At 55.9% G+C, this 16,884-nt stretch overlaps 1 protein-coding gene across 1 annotated transcript; it reads right to left on the bottom strand.

Moving 5' to 3' along the window:
• Window positions 1–780: 780 nt before the first annotated feature.
• On the bottom strand, window positions 781–14,264 carry SCN2B (sodium voltage-gated channel beta subunit 2). The gene is made up of 4 exons (XM_075546656.1): window positions 14,025–14,264; window positions 6,297–6,463; window positions 5,842–6,052; window positions 781–4,885 (listed from the first exon to the last, which is right to left on the bottom strand). Exons 1-4 carry the CDS (start codon window positions 14,092–14,094, stop codon window positions 4,686–4,688), a joined length of 648 nt encoding a protein of 215 aa, XP_075402771.1. The 5' UTR covers window positions 14,095–14,264; the 3' UTR covers window positions 781–4,685.
• Between the last annotated feature and the right edge of the window lie 2,620 nt (window positions 14,265–16,884).

The raw sequence follows: 16,884 nt of genomic DNA on the forward strand, positions 1-16,884 counted from the left end.
AGAGGGGTCAGTGAAAAGCAGCCAGTTAGCATTTCCCTGCCGTTTGAGAAATGGAAGTCTTTCTTCTCTGGAAGGATCCTAGGCAGCAAGGGGGTGGTGTGTGTGTGTGTGTGTGTGTGTGTGTGTGTGTGTGTGTGTGTGTGTGAAGATGACCTACACCAAACTGTCACTGAGTCAATGCCGACTCATAGCAAGCCTACAGGACAGAACTGCCCCTACGTTTCTAAGACTATAACTCTATGGGAGTAGAAAGCCTTGTCTTTCTCCCTCAGAGCGCCTGGTGGTTTTGAACTGCTGACCTGATGGTTAGCAGTCCAATGCGTAAGTACTACACCACCAAGGCCCCTGGTCCCTAGATAGGAAGTAGCATTTGGTCACGCAGTTCTTTGGGCTGCTTCAGCGATACATAGATGGATTATGAGCAGCCTGGCTCTTCCCACCAACCCCCTTTCTCCTGAAGTTGGCTGACTCTGGCCAACTGCCGCCTATTTTTCCTGAGCCCTAAGCAAATGAGAGATGGCTAGTGAGACACATTTTAGAAACAAGAAGTAGAAAAGCTGGCCCCGCCTGTTCACAAAGTAATAGGCAACCATGGCTTAACAGTTGGCCTTGAGGGCTTAAAGCGCTGTCTCTATCACTAATTTACCCAGAACCCTCTAAGAAACAGGCGGTCCACGACTCTGGCCCCAGGGGTCTTTCCAGGATGGGTAGAGGCCCCCAGGATTCTGGGAAGATAAAGGGGGAAAGCGATGAGGCATGAGTGGCGGGGAGCCTCTTCATTCTTGTTGGAGAAGTGCACCGCGGGTCTCAGCTAACGGAGTCCTGGTAGTGTCCACGGGATTACACAGAAAGGAGAGTGCACCGGGCCCTTGTCAAGATTCTGGCTAGGCTTCAACCTACCCCACACTGCACTCCTGAAAGAAAGCCACGCTCAAGGACAGTTCAGGGGGCGGGACACACCGTTTATTTTGGCCAATAGATTCAAGCAAGGAGACATAGTGCAAAAGAAATTCAGTCTGCTCCCCAAAGCAGAAAGTATCACAGCCGGCAGGTCACATTGGCTCATCTCAGTTTCTCCTCCCCCACCCTCCAACCACCACCCTGAACACCAGTCCTAGAAAGTGCTTACGTTGCTGGGCTTTCCTCCAAGTGCACAAAGAACACTCAGAACATTCTAGAATTTGCCTTTGGTGAATCAACGCAGAACATCCAAAAATTATTATAATCCCCCCCCCCCGCCACTGTAACTTTTGGGATGGGTACAGTGAGCTGTCTTATCATCGTGTATATAATATAGCTCTATCTCTATATAGACTGTGTACAAATGCAAACACAGCAAGTTTTGGAAAAGGGGGGCATCAGCAGGAGCCAGACACAGGCACCTATCATGAAGACATAACTAGGAAGGAAACGATCTTGATTCATCTCCCATTTCAAGCCATTCCAGAGACCTGGAGCTACCCTTTGGGACTTGGCCCATAATTTCAATCGTCCACCTGCTTCACCTGACCTTGTAAATAGTTACCTGCCTGGTCTCCCCAAAGAGACTCACCCACTTGGAGAAATGCAAGTCCAAGCAGGTGGTCCTGTTTATACATTGGACTCACCGTGATTTGTCCACAGCTAAAGAGCAGACCTCTATTTCCAAAGCCGGTTCCAAGGCACCTCAAGGCATTTCAGTCCTGAAAAATTGTGCTTTGTTCTTAGATGCTAAATTCTCCATAGTTGGCCAGCCCATTTCTCCATACCGTGGCCCTCAAGTAGGAGGAAGAGACAGATCAGGGGTTCTGGGAGAGCAGAAGGGGCAGGAGAGGCTGAGAAGACCAGCAGACAGGGTCTGGGGGAACGTAGTGGTAGGTGCGAGTTTGCAGCCAGGATTGGGCATCAAGCAGTGGAGGATAAGGAACGACTTGCTAGCTGGGAAGCAAGGTAGAGAGATAGCCTCTGTGGACACAACGTGCCCATTTCCCACCTCTCCTCACAGAAGCCCAGATTCTCCTTCAACCTCCCCAACCTCTGGGGGAGCCCTCTGTGAGACCTGGGGAGGGGGAAGCTATAAGGAGCTGAAGGAGAAAGTGCATATGAAGACGGCACCTGGGGCAAAGGTGGTTGCCGACCCTCCCCACCTGCTTCGGGAACCGGAGGGCATAGAGAAACATGGCTTCCTCTCGGCCTCCCTTGGTCAGGGCCCGACGAGGCAAGAGCCTGGGGCTTCTTTATGGAGCATCCGGGCTTCTTCGAATGAACCTAGGGAATCTTGCAAATAACTCCCCTAAATGTCATGAGTCCTGAGGGCGGGGGAAGGGGCGGGCAATCCCAACATCAGTGCAGATCCTCCCACATCCTGGGAGAGGAGGTACCCACAGATGCGAGTTGCAAGCTGCAGAAGCCTGTGCAGCCTCCCATGGTCTCAGCTGGCAGAAGGGCCCCCCACCCCCAGCTCCCCCCTCTCTGCTGGCTGGCTGCAAGGATGGGTAGCGCCCACCTGCTCCAGGCATCTTGGTGGTTGAAGCGCACCCCATTGGCAGTGTGTTGACTGGCAGTTAGGTTCTGAGCTGATGCATTTTAGATTTCCCAGATGGGCTGGCTTCCCACACCCAGGAGTGATCGGGCTGGTTGTCCATCTGCTGGGGTCCATTGGCCTGACCTCTGCACTCTGCTCCCTCTCCTCTCCTCACCTCTCCTCTCTTCCTTCTTGCCTCTCTCCCTTCTGCCCTTCACAGAGACCAGGCTCTGGAAAACATTCCTCTTCCCCTACTCCGGCCTCACACACAAGGGCTCCCGAGGTGTTACTAAAAGCACCAGAGAGTCTCTCTTGGTGCCCACAGTGCTGGCCTGGCCACCCCCCACCTGGATATGGCTTTGTGTGCAACCCCACCACATGCCTAGCACATAGCAGGTGCTTAAGAAATGGGTGTTCCACTGAAGTGAATTAAATGGAGTCTCCCACACAGCACTGCTCCCTCCCCCAACTGGCTGTCTGAAGGGCAGAGGCAGGAGTGGGTCCCTGAGACGTGTCATAATCCTGAATCCATCCTTTGCTCCCAGCCTCACACCTTCCCCCTCCCCCTCCTCCCTGCCCCAGCCCTGGGCACTCACTCCCTAAGTCAGGGCTGGGAGCTGGGCTCCTCTCCAAAGACCAGAAGTGCAGAACAGGCTCAGCGAGGGTGGGGGGAGTAGGAGCTCTCACTTCTCACCCCCACCCCTATCTCAGCCACAGCCTGCAGCTGTGGGGCTCCTGGGAGGTGAACCCCGGGCTTCCAAGAAAAGTTCACCCTGTCTCCCAGTGGAGAGAGGCCCCTCTCACTGGACCAACTATGGCTCTGTTGATTCTAACTAGAGGCTGAGAAGCCCAAGGAAGGAAATGGTAAGAACCTCCGATTCTATCCCTTTGAGCCTCGGTTTCCCCACCTACCGTGACAAGGTGGGCCAATGTCTGGGGATCCTTCAAGGTCATGCTCTCTGAGTCAGCAGTTTGTCTCCTCACAGGGTTTGCACAATTCCTTTGTCATGTAGGTAAATGGCAGTGAGAGTTGACTCCCCACAAGTCTACTTCCCTCTCCACAAAGGAAATGACTAAGGTAGGGGAAGGTGTGCCACCCGCTAGCTCTAAAGAGGTTCCAAGTCTGCCCCCCACCCAGACTCTTCCCTCAGGGTGTGCCCCGGAGAAGGCTGAACCCCCTTCTGAGGTTTCCAGGAGGAACATCCACACTGAGCCCCGGAGGCAGCTGCTTCCAATTGCACTGCACCTCCACTGCCCGCGGTCTCCGTTTCCTCCTCATTCCCATGCTTCTCTGCTCCTGCCCTCTCCGGCCACTGTATCTCTGAAGACCCCCTGGAGCAAACTCTGTTTTACAGAGGAGCCTCCACCCCCTCCATCCCTCAGCTGACTCTGAACGGAGTCTTTTGTTGGCAGGGAACTGCTGTAGAAAATGACCACAACCTGGAACAACACAGTCCACCCCTTGCCTAGCTTAGCTACTCTTCCGGCATTGGTTACACCCAAATCCCCCAGGGTTAGTGGCCAGCAAAAGACCAAGAGGCTTCTGAGGCAGATGCTATCACTGGGGAAGAGGAGCAGAGTCGAGTTCCTGGGATCCAGGCTTGTCTACAATATTGCCTCTGGTTCCGATTCTCCTTTGACACGCTGGAAATCCAGGATAGTCCCTTCAGAATGCCCCCTACCCACCAATTATAGGGGCACACCATTATCCCCACCACTACCACCACCAGCAGCCTGCTGGGAGCAGCAAGAGAAGCATGGCCGTGCTACCAGGAACCTTCCGGAGGCAGCGCTGCCACCACGGGGAGCCCACACCAGGTTCCACTGGAGCCACAGCCAGATGTGCCTAAGCACCCGGCAGACTGAGCTGCTGAGCCCTCTCTCCGCCCTCAGCGTGTCTCTCCCTGACCCTGGCTTCCTCTCAGGAACTGAGGGTTTGCGCTCCCCCGCCCCAGGGCCCCCACATCCCATGGGTCATGACAGGGTTCTCGGATGAAAGAGAGGTGGGTCACTCTTGGTGCAGGGTGGGGGAAAAAGTGAAGGGCTCAGAGGCCCAAGGTCAGCACTGGACCCCTGGTTCAGAGAAGCACACCAAGAGAGGGCAGCGGGGTCACACTGTACAGGGCAGAGTGGGAGGGACACAGGACGCAGGGACAGGCGGCCGCCCGGGGCCACCCGCCTGTTACTTGGTGCCATCGTCGATGTTGCCCTCGCCGTCCATCTTGCCCTCCTCCTCGGTCTTCAGGTCCTCGGTGCCCAGTTTCTGCTCTTTTTTCCTCCTCACGCACTTGACTGCCATCAACACCAGGATGACCACGGCCAGGAAGCCCCCCACCGAGGCGCCCACAATCACTGCCACCGTGGAATCCCGCTCGGGGGGCTCTGCAGAAGGCAAGGAAGCAGACCCACTCAACACTAGACCTGCCAAGGGGGGTCTCCTCCACTGTCCTCACCCATACTCTCATGCAATATGTGGGGCGGCGGAGGGGTGGCCTGATTCTCCTCTCCTCACGGGAAGGACATTAGTGAAAGCCAAAACATCAACCCAAATCAAGTCAAAAATCTAAGCCCCTTCCACCCCCCAACCCAGCCCCCAAATGTGGGCACCAGTAAGACTCCAGGGGAGGGAGTCGAGTGGGCTCTTTCAGAGAATGGACTTGGAGACAAAGCGCTTCGGGCTTCCATCTCGGTGGTGCGTGGGTCACTGTGGAGCCCTGGGTAACCTACGGTCCTCTGGTCTCTACGCCTCAGTCTCCTCATCTGCTGGATGAGGGAATCATAGCCCCTCCCATGGAGGCTTTTGAGGAGAATGAGGCGAGCGAGGAGTGTGTAGCCCTTGGCCTGGGATAGAGTGTGGTTGCTGCTGCTGTCAGCTGTTGTCGAGGTACGCTGTGACCCACAGGCACTGACTGGCTAATTTTCGGAAGTAGATTGCCAGGCTCTCCGTCCAAGCCTGTCTTAGTCGGGAAGCGCCTCTGAAGCTCGTCCTGCATCACAGCCACCCCCGAGCCTTCTCTGGCCGCCAGCAGCAGCTGTGCATGAGGTGCTTTGGCCAAGAATCCAACGTGGGTCACCCCAGTAGGAGCAGTGGGATTGCTCCCACTGACCCATCAACACTGCCCTGCCCAATAAGTTAAGGCGGCTATTATTGTTCGGAGCACAGTGATTGCTGTGAGAAGGACTTGCTGGGACCATGCCCAGGGGCTCTGGAACAGGACAAAGCCACATGGACAAAGCAGTGGCCAGCCTCCCCAGGTGCCCTGAGCTCACAATGCTGCAGAATGGCTGCCTAGGACATCGCTGGCTCCCTAGTCCGGCCCCACCCCCACTCGGCTCACCTTCCATGAGGACCTGCAGAGAGATCCTGCCGTGGCCGCGGTGGCGGTCGGGCGGGTTCATGATGTAGCAGTTGTAGATGCCGGCGTCCTCCAGCTGCACGTTTTTCAGGGTCACGGAGACATCGTACTTGCTGGGGTTCCCAGAGAACTCCACTCGGTCTCGAAACTGCTCCGGTTTCAAGTTAATGATCTTCATGCGGAACTGGAGGAACTAGGGGTGGGTGGGAGGGGGGCAAACAGCAGGGCATGCTGAGCAGCTGAAAAAGGGCAGGGGGACAGTGGGGGAGCTCCCTCCTCCCCACCCACCCTCCACAACACCCTTCATCCAGGAAGGAAGGGCCACACGACCTTCTCCCAAAGCCCTCTGAGGTCCTGGTCCAGTGCCCACCAGACAGGTGGTGGGCAGTGGACTCCCATGCTGGCCGCTGCCCAGGCTCCTCTGTGCCAGGACTTACCGTCTCCTCGGAGCAGTTACTGCACTCCTGGTAGGTCCAGTTCAGGGAGAACTGTTTGTGGTTCACTGTGTAGCAGGAGCTGAAGGTGCAGGGCAGGCGCGCATCAGAGCCATTGAGAACATTCAGGAAGGAGGGAACCATGACCTCCATGCTCTGCCCTGGTGGCACTGCAGACAAAGTCACAGCTGGTGAGGATCTGGCTGGCAGTGCCAGAGAGAGGCAGCAGTCTCCTGTGCCCGGTGGGGAGGGGAGGAGTGAGACCGGGCAGAGCTGTGGGCAGCATGCTGCCTCCTTGACCACAGAATAGTGAGGGCATCAGGGTCGGAGTGGGCGAGGCTGACTGGGGACCCCATTGTGGCTCTCGGGGGGATAGCAAGGGTGGAGAAGAGAGACCAAATCATCTGTCCAGCTGGAAACAGCCAAGTGCCCCACTTCCTCCGACATTTCTAGAACCACTGTTGGGAAACCCTCCCTCTGACCTGGCTGTCTGACCCTACCCCTGGCACTTGCTAGCTGAAAACCTTGGCCTGAGATGTCACTGTGTGGGGCCTCGGTTTCCCCTTTCTTCCCCAGTCATTGCAGAGCCCAGGCACCCCTAGAGGCATGCGGAGAGCCAGCAGGCCTGGATCTCCAGACCACAAGCCAGAGCAAAGCAGAGGGCCCAGCCAGCGCCTCCATCTCCCCCGGCTCCTGCAGGCAGGGAAGCAAGCACATGAGCAGTGGGTGGGAAGAGATGACACAGAAGGAAACCCACAGAAGAGACAGCCCCAAGGATCTGTTGATGAAGTCCCCTTTGGGGCCGTGGAGCCACCCAGCAAGGGGTTGGTAGGCCAAGATGGCAGCAGGGTAGGCAGAAGTCTGGCTTCTGTAGAAGCCTAGGTGCCGGATCTGAGAAAGGCCTATACTCTCACATATTCTATTTTTTTTTCCCCCCTGAGACCCACCAGTTCAACCTGTGGGATACCACCCCCCTTGCTGCCCTCTTTCCCTCCCTCCCTCCCTTTCCTCCTAATTCCTTCCTCTCTCCCTTTCCCTCAATCACTCATTCAGCAGCCCCATCAGCCTACACCCTCAGATAGTCTAAGGGAGGTAAGTGAGGCACCTGGGGTGGGGTGCACAGCTTCCAAAGGCACCCACTCTCTCTCCTCTGGCTGCTGAGTAGGGAAAAGATCGGAGAGGAGGCGGGGGAGGGAGACAGGTGGGAGGGTGGGACAGGTAGAAGTGGGAGCCGAGCTAGGAGGCTCTTGCACAGGCAGGGAGAGAGTCGTGACTGCTGATGTGGCAGAATACAGATTGTCCTCAAAACCAGGAAGTGCTTCTGGGGCTATGTCATTCCCCGGGAGACTGGCCCCTCAGGGGCAAACCCATTGCTGTCCAGGTAATTCTGGTTGGTGGAGACCCCGTGTGGTACAGAGTAGAACTGCACCGTGGAGCTTTCTTAGCTGTGGTGTGGTGGTTACAGACTGCACTGCTCCCTGCAAGGTCAGCAGTTCAAAACCACCAGTCAGAGATGAGACTTCCTGATGCAGTAATGAGCGCCAGTCTCGGAAACCCACCGGGGCAGCGCTACCCTGTCCTTTTGGGGTCGCTCTGAGTCAGCATCGACTCAATGGCAGTGAATTTGGGTTGGAATCTTTCCAGCAGCAGTTCACCTTCTCGCACAGCAGTGCTGTGGGTCCAAACCTCCAACCTTAGGTTAGTAGAGAGGGCGAACCACTGCTGCCAGTCAGGGACCTCCCCCCACCCCACCACCATCAAGGTAGTCCCCTGGAATCCCCCCAGATCTTGGCCTCTCCTGTCCTTCCACAGCACTACCCCCACCACCCTCTGCAGAGTCGGAGAAGTGTGCGTGGGGGGCGGGGGGAGGCCTCCCCTGGCGGGGACTTGTCCTGAGCTCACCTTGTAGCCCAGAAACGCCCTGCTGCTTCTCTAGGCCCTGCTGCCCTGGGGCCTGCCAGCTTCCCAGGGCCCTTACTGCAGGTCCAAGGGAAACCTCCCTCATAGTAAGTGCCCTCTCTGTGCTCACCCGGCCCTGCAGTGCTCAGGATTAGAACCTTCACTGTACTGAGCAGTGTCCTGTCCCTGGCCTGGAGGGGGGTGGGGGGTGGGGCGGGCTGTGAGGCTGTGCCTCCTGCAGAGCTCAGCAGACCAAGCAAGCTTTCCAGTCGGGGCTTCTCCCAGGCAGACCAGGCGGAGCGCGGCTACCCTCTGGTGGATACAGAGGTCAAGCACAAGTCCAACTGCCCGCTTCCTCCTTGGGCACCCTGGTGGTTGACTCAGCTAGGGGCCCTCATCTCCTTGAGAGTCCCCTTCTTTTGGGGTACCTCTCTGCTTTCCCAGGCATGAACTCCCTTGTCCAGCGATTGGTCTCTCCTCATAACACGTCCAAGAGGGAGCCCCGGTGGTGTCGTGGTTTCGCGTTGGGCTGTGATCCGAATGGTCAGCGGTTGAAAACCACCAGCAGCTCCGCGGGACAAAGACTGGGCTTTCTACTCCCCTAAGCGGTCACTCTCAGGGGGGCCTCTGCGAGCCAGCCAGCGCCCACGGGATGGCTTGGGTGCCATGCCAAAGGGCTGTGAGGCGCAGGCTCGCCATTCTCTCTCACGTCTAAGGAGCAGCCTGGCCTGGGCTGCTTCCAGACAGGTTGGCCGGCTCTCCTGGCAGCCCACGGCGCCTTCAGTGTTCTTCACCAGCGCCATACCTCAAATGCGTCAATGCGTCTGTGGTTTTCCTTATTCGTCGCCCAACTCTGACATGTAGATGAGGCAACTGAAAATACCATATGTTGGGTCCACACGAAAAATAACAAGAACTCACTGGCTCCGAGTCGATGCTGACTCAGGGACCGCACTGTAGGCCTCTGAGACTGATGCCCGGGTCTAAACCATGGGTTCCCGAGGCGTGGGTGGGAGCCAGGGCCCCCACCTCAGAGAGTGGCCTCACTTTCTTCATCCCAGAGCCCCACCCCATCTCCAGTCCAGTCCCTCTTTCAGCTAGCTGGCAACCTCCGAGCGAGCCGTGAGCTGGGCCCTGGTGCTCTGATTAACTCAGTTGCTTTCAGGACCACAGTTCAATCCACAGCGGGGTCTACAGAAAGGACGTGGTGATGAAAGCAAACGTTACAGTAGGTGCTGGTCAGGATGTCTACATGTGTTCACTCAGTTACACTCAAACAATTAAACCAATAGACCCCTGTAGGTCAGCAGAGAACTGGCTGGATTGGGGAAGCAAAGCACCAGGTCTTGCTTCCAAGACCCCAGGGATGGACTCAGCGGGGCCAGCTTTCACTGTTTGCAGCCCCCACTAACCCAGCTAACCAGCTGCTCCCGCATCCGTTCCAACTCCCAGCAACCCTACCAGACATCAGAGCCGAGGGTTCCCCAGGCTGCAAGCATGGACTCCTTAACACGATCACCCCAAACTTACAGGCACAACGTTATATAAGCTTAATTCACAGCTCAAAAATCCAAACTCACTGCTGTCCAGCTTGCAGCGGGGCTGCAGGACAGGTAGACCTGCCCCTGTGGGTTTCCGAGACTGTAGACTGTTTACCAGAACAGAAAGCCCCTTCCTTGGTCTGCAGAACTGTGGGTGGGTTTGAACTGCTGACCTTGCGGTTTGCAGCCCCATTCATAATCACTGTTTCAACAGAGCGCCTTCAATTCACAGCTAGGAAGTGGCCAGGCTACCTGGCTCGAGATGGAGGGTGGAAGGGTACAGGCAGGGGTGGGGCTGTAATTGTCTCTTGCTGTCTGCATCACAGGCCTGGCCCCGTAAGCACCAGCCCCCAGCTACGGGCAGACCGGCTAGAGGGGATGGGCCCTATTTAAGGAACCGAGGGAGCTCACATGCTCCCTGGTTGTCTCATTTGGGACCAGCATGGACATGATGGAGCAGTGCTGGTGTGGTTTGGGGCCTTTGCTTCTAATGTCACCAGTGCCTGCCCTCCCCCCCCACCACCACCATGCACAAGGCAGGCTCAGTCCCTGCACTCCCTCGCCATTCACCAACCCTATAAGTAGGTTCATTTCCTCCTGAGCGTAGAAGCCCCTCCCCAGTCATCGGGCAGCCCCCGCCTCCTCCATGAGTACAATCAATACCCAGCCCGCAATGCTCTCCTGCCCCCATACCTCGGCCTCCCCTCCCAGTCCAGACAACCCCACAGGCATCCCTGTCTGGAAAACTGAGCTAAACTCCTCGCCTCTCACTCCCAGCCCTCCCTGCGGCTTTCAGGATCAAGTGCAGGTTCCAGGGCCCCGGCCTTTGGTCACTTTTGCCATCTAAGCCCAACCTGTCCTGGCCTCACCTCCTACCAGCACCCACCGCTCCTCCCCTCTGCTATGCCAGTGATCCTCATGAAGTCCCAGGCCACATGTGTGCAAAGGGCCATGGGGTAGACTCACAGACACCCTGTAGAGCAGAGGAGAACCGCCCCTGGGGCTTTCAGATAGGAGCCAACAGCTTCCTCTTTCTCCCCTGGAGCAGCTGGTTGGCTTCGAACTGCTGACCTTATGGTTAGCAGCCCAACTCACTATGCCTCTACGTCACCAGGACACCTTACTTTCCCTCAAAGCACGGGATGCTTTGGGTTTGGCTTCTCCCAGCCCTTGTACATGCTTCTCCTTCCGATGGAAGAGCTCATCAGCTCCCAAGACACTACCTGGATGCAGCTTCCCTGGCAGCCTCAGTTTCTCCTCAGCCCTGTGCATCTCTCTCCAGGGGCAGGGGCCAAGATCAGGGTGACAGTGTCCTGGTCTGGTCGTAGACAAGATTGCTAGCCGGGTACCCCCATTTCCTCATGGGAGAAGTGAGAATGATAGACAGGCTCACCTCACAGGACTAGCGGGCGGGGCAGATGATTTACAACACGCAGCAAGCTCAGAACAGCACCCTCTGTGGGTGCTCTGTGCCGTCCTCATTGCTGTATGTACACGGGATGCTGTGTTCTAATGACTGGCCTGTCTGTCTCCCTGGGGATACTCTGAGCAACTTGATCTTGTTTATCTCAGTGTTCCTGGCACCCAACACAGTAGACACACTTCCCTAAGAGTCTGCAGAAGGGAGAGAAGACACTTCCCCAAGGCTGGGTCCCTGCCCCCAGGCAGCAGAAATGTGCAGTGGGCGGTGGGCTTGAGAGAGGACCACAGAAGTGCCGCGGAGTCGGCTCTGACTTAGGGCGGTCCATGTGTGTGGGAGTAGAACTGGGCTCCACAGGGTTTTCCGTGGCTTGTTTATTTTGTTGTTTGTTTGTTTTTCAGAGGCAGATCGCCAGGCCTTGCTTCTAATGTGTCTTTGAGGGGACATGAACTTCCAACCTTTCAGTTAGCAGGTGAGTGTGCTAACAGTTGGTACCATCCAGAGACTCCCAAATGAGAACCAGAGTTCATTTTCAAAGCCTCCCCTCAACAGAACCCAGACTTCAGTATCTAGGCCAGAGCCCCGTAGCCCCTTCAGAGTCTCTACGGAGATGCCCAGCTAACACCTGGCCACAGCCCTCTGCTGTGTGCACAGCAGGCTGTCCAACCTGTCCCCTTGCCCCCTCTGCCACCTCCCGGTCTTCTCAGAGGCCCAAGCCTGCTGCAGGCTCCCACGCTGTGCTATCATTGTGGGGTCCCTCTACTCTGGCGATCAGTGCTACGATGCCAGAGTTCCCTTGTCCCCGCCGGTCCTCCACTCCTGCATACTCTCCCACCAAGGTTCCCAAAGGGGTTGGCTTCTTGACCTGCTGAGTCACGATGCCAGCCAAACTCCCTGCCCTCCATGCAGTGAGTTCCTTCTCAGAGCACCCTGATGGGGTAGGTACAACTATCCCTGGGTTCCTGAGGTGGCAGGTCTTTGTGAGAGCTTCATCAGTCTTCCTCAGAGGGGCCCCCGGAGCTGGTGGGGTGATCAGCCCAGCGTGTAACCTACTCTGCCACAGAGACTCCAATACTCCCTCTCAGTGCTCCATCCTGAGCTCGTCCCCTGCTCAGGGCTCCTGCTCTCATCTAGAGCCCCCTTCCTTTCCTCACATCGACAGGCCTTTCCAGAGGCCACCGCCCTCCTCTAACTCCTGAAGAAGCTGCCAGTCTTCTGGTCCCAGCTCCTGACACTCTAGCCCAGTGGCTATCAACCAACCTGATGCTGAGACCCTTTAACTCAGCTCCTCATGTTGTGGTGACCCCACCCCAACCATACAATTATTTTCGTGGCTACTTCATAGCTGTAATTTTGCTACTGTTTGGAAGGGGTCCCGACCCACAGGTTGAGAACCACTGCTCAAGCCACCCACACCAGATTCCTTGGTCACTGCTAATATTGCAGTACTGTTTCTTGAACACTGGGGGAAGTCGAGTCCAGAAGTTGGGAGAAAGCATTGAAAACCAATGCGTTCTATTGTGATAAGAGTTGTATGAGCCCCCAATAAAATGATAAAGAAAAAGAAAACCAACGTGTTCAAATCTCAGCCCACCCTATCCTAGACACGTAACCTTCCAGAGCATGGTCCTCCTCTGTTCCCCCATCTGTCGCACAGGATTGGGAGAAACAAGATCCGTGATGCCGGCTTACATGCAAAGTATGCACAGGAGCCCCACTTTCCCTTGAGAGAGCCGAAGCTCAGAGGGGTTGAGTAACTAACTTATGGTCATTAAATAAATGTTAAGAGGGGGCCTTGAACCCAGGTCTGAGCCCAAGGCGCACTTTTGAATGCCTGGGCTTTTGTGACATCCCTGCTGTGTTGCTAGTGTGCCTAAGAACCCAGCCAAGCAAACAGGCCTCACATGCTGGCCCCCGCCCTCTCTTCTGACTAATAGACCCCCACAAAAGGGGAGCCTTTGTGATGGAGGTACCTCTCCCCCAAATCCTCTCATTTGGCCCCAAGTTGCTGCACCAGCAAAGAAACAGTTTAGGAACAAGAATGAATCAAACTCTAAACTAAGCTTGCAAAATCCCTTTTGAGCCTACCTGCCTACCAGGAAGTCTATGCGTGGTCAACTTGGAAATGAGTCCTTGGGACCACTTGACAGGAGTTCTGAGACTCAGCCTTAAAGGTCTACAACCCTGCTCAGCCCACGAGGTCCATTTTGGGTGTGTGTGTGTGGGGTGTGTGTGTGTGTTTTTCCTGAATCTCTTCACCTGGTCCTTCTCCATTCCATCTGGCCCAAATAGACATGCCTGCTCACAGCAGTCTCTGCTCAGCAAGCTCTCCACCCACCCTGGGAACCCATTCCTCAATGCTGCCCCCACCCTGCTCTCACACCAGTGGTGCAGTGCATGGAAGCCAGAATGGTGCTCAGCTCCTTGCCCCCAGGTCCTCCGGCACACCCTCTCCCAGGCCCCCAAATCCACCAGACCCCAAGGGGCAAGGTTCATCAAAGAAGCCCCTGGTGGGGGCATCAGATAAAACCCCAGGCCCCCACATATGCAGCTGCTGAAACTGCAGCGCTCTTGGAAGAGACTGCCCATCAGCCCAGCCTCTGCCCCATTCCCATCTAGGTCTACTTCAGAGAAAAGCAAAGAAAAAGCCGCTCCCTTGGCCATTTCCATCCCTGAACAACACTGAAATCCCCTGACCCAACATTGCTAAGGACCCAGTGTCATTCAGCCCCCAACAATGTTCCAGGCATCTCCCTTCCCAAGGACAGGAGGGGAGCAAGGTCCCCTCTCTGTCCCCTGCCCCCCTTCCTCTTCCAGCTGTGGCTCTACTTCTGAACCCTGGGGAGCATGCAGATGCAGAAACTAACTTACCCAAAGAGAAAAAGAGGCTGATCCCCAGGAGAGTGAAGGCAGGGTGAGGTAGCCCGGCATCCCTGTGCATTTTCAGCGCTGGAGACCTTAGGAGGATGGGGTTAGGAGAGGGTGGCTTGAGGGGCTAGGGAAAAGGAGGGGTTAGAGACTTAAAAAAAACAAAATGAAAATGCACAGAGGACTTCAAAGACATTGACAACATTGGGGAAGCTTTATTTCCATCTCTCTAATATGGCCGGCTTGTCTGTTGCTGTTAAAGAGAGAGAGAGAATGTGTGTAAGGGAGAGCCAAAGAGGGGGATGGAGTAAAGTTTGTGGTTGTTGGATTTGAAAACGCATGTGGGAGGGCATAAAAAAAGTCACTCGGGAAAGCATGATGTGCCTCTCCAGCAAGACCAGAAACAAGCCTGTGCTTTCTCCTCCACTGGGATCCGCTGCTGGGGTTTGAGAACTATTGAGAAAGACTGTCATTTTACAATGCAAAGAAGAAAGGCCAAAAAAAGGAGAGGCTTATTGCGTTTGTGCCGTGTGAAGATGGCTCAGGGAAGTGAGTTGGGGAGACTTTCAGGAACTCAGAGAGTGGCCACTGAAAAACAGAAGGGAGTAACAGTGAGCAAACCGCTGCCAGTCAGGTCCACTAGGGCCCACGGCCACCATGGGGGCGGGGGGTGTCACTGTGAGAGCTGGCCCAGGGTGTTCCCAAGGCTGTCAGCCTGAGGGGAGCAGCCAGCAGCACCTGTTCTCCCTCAGAACAGCTGTGGGTCCCCCCCCCCCACCACCCCTCAGCAGTACAGAGCTTAACCATTGCACTGCCAGGGGCCCCGCCTCAGAATGAGTAATTCTTCACTCCATTGGGTATGCTTAAACCATGGTGCCTAGGTCTATAAGCATCTGGATGGGTTCAGAGATGCACACTGACATGCTGACTGGTGAAGTGACATGGCTGGACAGACAGGCGGGGAGGGAGGAGAGACTTGTGTGGAGGCAGATATGACCATTGCCATTGGGTTTTGAGGCTGCAGCAGGCTCAAGGGTCGTTACACGGTGCATTCTCATGTGCGCTTAAATGGTTTCTTTTGGAAGAAATATCTAGGCTGAGATCACCAGTCAGGGGAGCTTGGGTTGGAGACCCAGGTGGCTGAGTGGAACATGGGTTCTCAGGCACCAAGCAGCTGCCTTTGTGATGGGTCATTTATGCATTGCAAATGGGACAGCCAATGTTTTCTAAAGAAGCCCTGGAGGTGTTGCGAAAGAAGCTGCTCACCTCAAGGTAGGTGGTTCAAACCCACCAGTTGTGCCGCGGAAGAAAGACGAGGCTGTCTGCTCCCATGAAGATTTAGTCTTAGACATCCTGTTACATAGGGTCGCTTGGAATCTGCTCACTGGCAGTGGGTTTGGGTCCAGTAAGACCTCGCTTAAATGTAACAATCCTGATCGGCTGCCTTCGAGTTGGACCCAACACAACGACAAATCGCTGCCTGTGCCACGATGGCGTGGGGTGCAACAGTGCGTGTGGTCCACGGGTAGATCCATGGGCCTTGTATCTAGTCCGCCTTCATCTGGAAGCTCCACCACAACACTACAGCATCTGAGCAACACGAACGCTTCCACCAATGGTGGGTGGGAGCTGGGCATGAGGTGCAGTCCCTGGGAACCGAGTCCAAGTCTCACACGTGGACGGGCAGGGATCCTGCCCCTGAACCCTCGCTGGCCTCACCACACAGGCCTGTGAGCAGGGACTGCGCTTCTCCCTGGCCTCCCGTCCATCCCTTCTTTCAGTCCTCTCTTCTCTTCAAACTACAAAGGAGGAAGCACCACGTGGAGAGGTTGACAGGCTGCTGGCAGAGCCCGAAGCAGCATTCCAACAGGGAGGTCGTGTTGGTTTAAAAAGAAAAGGAAGCTTGCCATCTATCCAGGTTTTTATACTGCTGATCATCTCGGGGTGGGGGCGCAGTGCCCCTGCCCTCGGGTCCTTTATGGAGGAGCTGGTGAGAAGACAGGGAATATGGATGAAGCCCTTAGGCTCTGCTGGGGTCTGCAGGAAGGCTGGGAGAACAAAACTAGAGAAGTGCACAGCTCCAGGAGACATCTAATGCACTGTGGGGCCTGTAGGACTAGGGGAAATGGAGCCTTCGGGAAGCTGTTAGTCTGAGAGCAGCAGCAGGGGCCAGCGCTTCACACCTGAAGGCAGGTGTGGATGCTTTATCCCACCAGAGGCACCGGTCCACACCGGGACCAAGCACCAGCTCCCTGGTCCGACTTAGGAAGGAAAATCAGGAAGAGGAAGTGTTCTCCTGGCCTGGACCTGGCTCCACCCTGGACACCGGCAAGCCCCGAAGCCTACCCCCACCCCTTCCAGTCACTGGTGTGCCTGGAAGGGCAGGCTGCTGGCCCCTTCACCCCCAGTCTGCAGTACTCTCCCTCCCAAGCTGCCGCAGGCACATGTCAGCCCAGGTGCTGGAGATTTTTGGTTTCACATAGCCGGCCTCCTCCTTTTTCTTAACACAGAGGATGATGCCTGCGAGTCCGAGTCCCAGAAACGGAAGGAACCCACTAACGCTTCCCAAGGCGGGTCCAGAAGTTTCTAAGAATTGGACTCAGAAATTCCTCTGCTTCTACAGCATTTGACTAAAATAAACCAGCTACAGATCAATAAGAGAGGGGCCTTTGTCTAGGGCCCTGGGTCACCACAGTGTCCCTATGCGTTTGGTTTTGGTTTCTAAACCTTTGTCCAATTCAGCCCTGTAAGAGAAAGGGTCAGGAGCTGGCTCAGGGTCAAGGAGCCCTGGCAGGGTGAGGCAAGGGGAGCACTAGCCCAGAACTTCTCCATAACCCATTTGGGCCTCCAGCTGCCCATTTGC

The sequence above is a fragment of the Tenrec ecaudatus genome, chromosome 4 (assembly GCF_050624435.1).
Source record: "Tenrec ecaudatus isolate mTenEca1 chromosome 4, mTenEca1.hap1, whole genome shotgun sequence".
Classification (NCBI taxonomy): Eukaryota; Metazoa; Chordata; class Mammalia; order Afrosoricida; family Tenrecidae; genus Tenrec; species Tenrec ecaudatus.